General features: G+C 45.7%; 1 protein-coding gene across 1 annotated transcript; it reads left to right on the top strand.

The window, feature by feature from the left end:
- Positions 1–4,789: 4,789 nt before the first annotated feature.
- Positions 4,790–6,702, top strand: LOC117322799 (proline-rich extensin-like protein EPR1). The gene is made up of 4 exons (XM_033877744.1): positions 4,790–4,928; positions 5,179–5,307; positions 5,562–5,797; positions 6,415–6,702. The coding sequence occupies exons 1-4, from the start codon at positions 4,790–4,792 to the stop codon at positions 6,700–6,702; spliced, it is 792 nt and encodes a 263-aa protein (XP_033733635.1).
- Positions 6,703–7,101: the final 399 nt, after the last annotated feature.

Raw genomic sequence — 7,101 nt, forward strand, 5'->3', positions numbered from 1 at the left:
GTGTGTACTGATATCGGCGACCGCCTTGGGAAATTACCTGATGTAAGTAAAGCAGTACTTTTTATCACCAAGACTTGTTGCTATAAGATTCAACCGACAATTTCTTATTGAATTTATGAAACACTTATAATAGCATGTAGGTTAGTAGTGCCGATATGTTCAGTATTACAAACGGAATTTAGCTCTTAAAAAATGTCGGCGTTTGCCACCGATCGACGAAAATTATACTTCGAGTTATTCGAACATTTCAAGTAGGATTTTTATTGTTGGGACCAAATTTTTACTTCGTATTATCCGAGTTTTTCGAGTGATCCGAATTCGAATTTTCCGAGTTTTTTTTTACTAAGATAAAGAGAGAATTCGGCCGGGACCGGCGAGGTACTTCGAGTTCAGCGGGGTATTCGAGTTATCCGAGTTCGAGTTAACGAAGTTCCACTGTATTTCCGGTTGGAGAATGTAATTTCATATCGTTGTTTTTCACAGAATGTTACATTTGTGCCTATCAATGGATTTTGATATTCGTTTCCTTCGGCAAGGTTGGACACTACTGGATAGCTTCTCCAAACAGTTGCGGGTAATGTTATTCTGCTGATGTTACACCTTATCGATGGAAATTGTGTAGCGAATAAATCTCGTTTATCAGTGTCCTCTTATTCGATGAATGTCCTTCTTCCGCCTTCCGTTAAGTTTGACTTTCGTCCTTTCTTCCCTGTGCAAACATCCATCATATTGTTTTTACTTCAAATAGGCGTATCGTTCTGCTTAACGGCGGCAATACATTTTGTCGGATTTTTTAGCCCCTTTAATTTTTCCTTAATTCCATATAAATCGCCTCTTACATGTACGATTGCCAGAAATGAGAGTGCCACATCATATTCCAGGATTCCCTGGTGTCAACTTTATAGAAGTCACCGTGATCCCCAGTTAGTTGCCTCTTCTGACAGGCAAAGAAATATAGCAAGCGTATTCATTCTTTTCCCCGTTCCTGGTTTCAAATACGCGGTTGATTATACACATTTCCACCTAACAATATCACTAAGTATGTTGCCATGCCTTCCGTAACAACGGCCCCATTCGCTGTTTTACTTAACTTAAACCATCGATTTGAACGAATATTTATCAATTGACTAAATAGTATTTACGTTATCGATCTAGATGAGAAATAATTTCGTTGTTTCACGTAAACAAATCATTTATAAACAATTATTAACATTCTTCGTTTGGGTTTTGTATTTTTCTTTCCAAAAGATATGTTAATCTGGAAACTGATTACTTTATCAAAATATTCCCAGATCCCCTTGATCATGACTAATCCTATGTATACCAGGCCAGCAGTCCAAACAAACCTTCACAAAGCATACAATTCAACCACCGTGCGAGAATCTAGAGTAATTTGCATTTCATATTTCCTTGATATTTTCTGATGGAAACATGAATGGACAGCCTGTTTTTGTTCACACGTGGACAGAAAGGTGATATTACCTATATGAATTAGTATATCGCCGTACATCTTTAAACATTCATTCGGTGGTTTTTGGCGTGATAATGATAATTAACGTGTTCGGTTCATATAACACATTCCAAATTTATTTCAATCATCTGCCATTAATGTTTTTGCTAGCGTTTCTATTACAATGGTACAATAAGACACGCCAGGCCATTGACACAAATAAATCCAATATCATTTAAATATAGAATTCTGTTGGATTAGTTAGGCTTAACAAGTGGAAATCTTTGAAACCATGGCATCGGCGTTCTCTTTGAGTATCGGGAATAATCTCCACAGAAAGTTGTCGATACCATGTCGGCAAAACATGTAAACAAGGGAACTAAAAAACATAATCAAATAGCTAAATACATTAGCTGGAGACAATGTGTTTAGAAATTCACGGAAAGGTTAGCAAGACTTGGATTCCAATCATTCAATATCTGAGATAGCGTGCGAATGGCAAAGCTTTTACGGCTGCCTCTATAATGAGGGGAAAGGTGTCTTGGGGACAAAGATAAGGCCGCCCCCGCCACATAAAGCTGCTGTGCCATGGTGCTTAATTCCACATTGTCCACAAGTACACGACTAACTCATTTAAGGACACTTGGATCCATCAGTACACCAAGACCAACAGAAGCGACCGCACGACTTATAAGTTACGGGCCCTCTAAGCAAACTGGTAACGCTTAAAGTCTAGATTTGTCTATGGAACTAATAACAGGGCACACGATTTTGTTAAATTAACAAGCCAAAACATTAGATAATTTGGTCATGATTCGTTGTGATTGGATATGATTTAATCAAAATTCTGATAGTTATGGTCATCATTTTTTAGTTTGAAATAAACAAATATATAAAACAAAACAAGAAACGATACCGGCAAATGAATAATTAATAAATAAATAAATAAAACTGTTATATATTATGTGCAACTGCACACTTAGATACGTAGCTCCACAAATATAGCCTTGGTGTGTCAGGTGTTTTGTTGGTTCTGGGAAAAGAGCACCTGTTCGCTCGCGGAATCGAAGTCGGTCTGTCAAAGGTTCGTCTACAATGACTCCATCCACGTACACTGGCTAGTGATCTAAGAATGTCAGACACCAAAGCTCTCTACTGCATCACTGTGACCAATCAAAACATTTTATCTTGGAGGTTTTGCTGTGTCGGGGAGTTGTTTTTTTTAGGTTTAATTTGCTATCAACACATTTAAGATTGTTTCACGTCGGAGGAATTGGCCCATTTTGCAAATCTTTAGTACCGTTATACAGGAATAGCGTGTCACGGGCCTTATAACAATGCCAGACTGTTTGGAGGAGAACTAATAAAAGTGTATATAAAATCCTTTCGCTGTTTGAAAACCTTTTGTTTTTGGTTCTTGGTAAAATAGCCATCGAACAAAGACATTTATCTAGCTGATATTGGAAAAGAATGTGAACTGTTGACATATAAACGAAGGTTAACATATTCTCGCTCTATTAAGAAAGTAATAGTCACTACAAATCGGTTACAACCGAAATTAAGATATAATTTAACGGCACATCTTGACTTTAACGATTCAGACTACCAGAATTGTTATCTGTTATCTGCCAAGGATACACACGTCATCAGTGTTGTCAAAACAGATACAGAGGGGGTGGAACTCGGCAACACTAACCGGGTCAAATCCGGGTGAAATATATTTGTAAATACTGTGGCCACCGATTTCGCGAAATTGGCTTGTGACGTACAACGGAGAAAATTCAAACCAAAATATTTTGATGTTAAACCAAAGATTTCCGATTATTTTTGTTTCCTTGTGTATGTGCGTTTCGTAAAACATTATGCACATAAACATGTCATTAAATTGCTATGGTGAATGTGCAAGCTAAAACTTAATATTGATAGGTTAATATTTTAGACACTCCACACACGAATAGCTGAACGCACGGACTGTATCTGTTCTGTAGTAGTACTACAACTAACATGTGACAACACAAACAAACTCTAGTCTTAGTCGAGTATGTTTTTACCTATACATACATTCAAGGCCGACCTTTGACCTAGTTGTGACCTTGTGTAGTGTATTTCATCAGAAGGTAAACAAAACTTTTGCAAACATACTTCCGACGGGAGTTAATCATCGCCATATATACATCAAAGGTATGGGAACATTAACGTAAACATATAACCTAGCCAACTCACTTTCTATCATAATTCTTGGTCTAATAATATTTCTACTCAGTGTGTGGAGATAGGTAAGAAACCCATTTAGATTGGAATGGATGTCCCAAAAATATTGGGATCGTAAAAATTATCTTTAAATGTTTTTCACTACATTTTGTCTGTAGGCGACACTAGTCCTATCCAGACCCTGGTTACTGAGTTGTCGTTAAATCCTGTACACACACAACATTTTGTAAATACAGTATTGCGTTACGTATGTTTTGATGGTGTTTTTGTATTTTGTAATGTTTAAAACGGTGCCACCACCCTCAAGTCTCCGGTCACACTACTTCCGGTCCGTACTAACAATAACACCACCCTCTCCGGTCACACTACCTCCGGTCCGTAATAACAGTGCCACCACCCTCTCCGGTCACACTACTTCCGGTCCGTATTAACAGTGCCACCACCCTCTCCGGTCACACTACCTCCGGTCCGTATTAACAGTGCCACCACCCTCTCCGGTCACACTACCTCCGGTCCGTATTAACAATGGTACCACCCTCTCCGGTCACACTACCTCCGGTCCGTACTAACAATGGTACCACCCTCTCCGGTCACACTACCTCCGGTCCGTATTAACAGTGCCACCACCCTCTCCGGTCACACTACCTCCGGTCCGTATTAACAGTGCCACCACCCTCTCCGGTCACACTACCTCCGGTCCGTATTAACAGTGCCACCACCCTCTCCGGTCACACTACCTCCGGTCCGTACTAACAGTGCCACCACCCTCTCCGGTCACACTACCTCCGGTCCGTATTAACAGTGCCACCACCCTCTCCGGTCACACTACCTCCGGTCCGTACTAACAGTGCCACCACCCTCTCCGGTCACACTACCTCCGGTCCGTACTAACAGTGCCACCACCCTCTCCGGTCATACTACCTCCGGTCCGTATTAACAATGCCACCACCCTCAAGTCTCCGGTCACACTATCTTCGGTCCGTACTAACAATGCCAACACCCTCTCCGGTCACACTACCTCCGGTCCGTACTAACAATGCCAACACCCTCTCCGGTCACACTACCTCCGGTCCGTGTTAACAGTGCCACCACCCTCTCCGGTCACACTACTTCCGGTCCGTACTAACAATGCCAACACCCTCTCCGGTCACACTACCTCCGGTCCGTGTTAACAGTGCCACCACCCTCAAATCTCCGGTCACACTACCTCCGGTCCTTATTAACAGTGCCACCACCCTCAAGTCTCCGGTCACACTACCTCCGGTCCGTATTAACAGTGCCACCACCCTCTCCGGTCACACTACCTCCGGTCCGTACTAACAATGCCACCACCCTCTCCGGTCACACTACCTCCGGTCCTTATTAACAGTGCCACCACCCTCAAGTCTCCGGTCACACTACCTCCGGTTCGTATTAACAGTGCCAACACCCTCTCCGGTCACACTACCTCCGGTCCGTATTAACAGTGCCACCACCCTCAAGTCTCCGGTCACATTACCTTTGGTCTGTATTAACAGTGCCACCACCCTCTCCGGTCACACTACCTCCGGTCCTTATTAACAGTGCCACCACCCTCAAGTCTCCGGTCACACTACCTCCGGTTCGTATTAACAGTGCCAACACCCTCTCCGGTCACACTACCTCCGGTCCGTATTAACAGTGCCACCACCCTCAAGTCTCCGGTCACACTACCTCCGGTCTGTATTAACAGTGCCAACACCCTCTCCGGTCACACTACCTCCGGTCCGTATTAACAGTGCCACCACCCTCTCCGGTCACACTACCTCCGGTCCGTACTAACAATGCCACCAACCTATCCGGTCACACTACCTCCGGTCCTTATTAACAGTGCCACCACCCTAAAGTCTCCGGTCACACTACCTCCGGTTCGTATTAACAGTGCCACCACACTCAAGTCTCCGGCCACACTACCTCCGGTCCGTATTTACAGTGCCACCACCCTCAAGTCTCCGGTCACACTGCCTCCGGTCCGTATTAACAGTGCCACCACCCTCTCCGGTCACACTACCTCCGGTCCGTATTAACAGTGCCACCACCCTCAAGTCTCCGGTCACACTACCTCCGGTCCGCATTAACAGTGCCACAACCATCAAGTCTCCGGTCACATTACCTTCGGTCCGTATTAACAATGCCACCACCCTCTCCGGTCACACTACCTCCGGTCCGTATTAACAGTGCCACCACCCTCACCGGTCACACTACCTCCGGGCCGTATTAACAGTGACACCACCCTCTCCGGTCACACTACCTCCGGTCCGTATTAACAGTGCCACCACCCTCTCCGGTCACACAACCTTCGGTCCGTATTAACAGTGCCACCACCCTCTCCGGTCACACAACCTTCGGTCCGTATTAACAGAGCCACCACCCTCTCCGGTCACACTACCTCCGGTCCGTATTAACAGTGCCACCACCCTCAAGTCTCCGGTCACACTACCTTCGGTCCGTATTAACAGTGCCACCACCCTCTCCGGTCACACAACCTTCGGTCTGTATTAACAGTGCCACCACCCTCTCCGGTCACACTACCTCCGGTCGGTATTAACAGTGCTATCACCCTCTCCGGTCACACTACCTCCGGTCCGTATTAACAGTGCCACCACCCTCTCCGGTCACACAACCTTCGGTCTGTATTAACAGCGCCACCACCCTCTCCGGTCACACTACCTCCGGTCCGTATTAACAGTGCCACCACCCTCTCCGGTCACACTACCTCCGGTCCGTATTAACAGTGCCACCACCCTCTCCGGTCACACTACCTCCGGTCCGTATTAACAGCGCCACCACCCTCTCCGGTCACACTACCTCCGGTCCGTATTAACAGTGCCACCACCCTCAAGTCTCCGGTCACACTACCTCCGGTCCGTATTAACAGTGCCACCACCCTCAAGTCACCGGTCACACTACCTCCGGTCCGTATTAACAGTGCCACCACCCTCAAGTCTCCGGCCACACTACCTCCGGTCCGTATTAACAATGCCACCACCCTCTCCGGTCACACTACCTCCGGTCCTTATTAACAGTGCCAACACCCTCTCCGGTCACACTACCTCCGGTCCTTATTAACAGTGCCAACACCCTCTCCGGTCACACTACCTCCGGTCTGTATTAACAGTGCCACCACCCTCAAGTCTCCGGTCACACTACCTCCGGTCCGTATTAACAGTGCCACCACCCTCAAGTCTCCGGTCACACTACCTCCGGTCCGTATTAACAATGCCACCACCCTCTCCGGTCACACTACCTCCGGTCTGTATTAACAGTGCCACCACTCTCTCCGGTCACACTACCTCCGGTCCGTATTAACAGTGCCACCACTCTCTCCGGTCACACTACCTCCGGTCTGTATTAACAGTGCCACCACCCTCAAGTCTCCGGTCACACTACCTCCGGTCCGTATTAACAGTGCCACCACCCTC

The sequence above is a fragment of the Pecten maximus genome, chromosome 3 (assembly GCF_902652985.1).
Source record: "Pecten maximus chromosome 3, xPecMax1.1, whole genome shotgun sequence".
NCBI classification, from domain to species: Eukaryota; Metazoa; Mollusca; class Bivalvia; order Pectinida; family Pectinidae; genus Pecten; species Pecten maximus.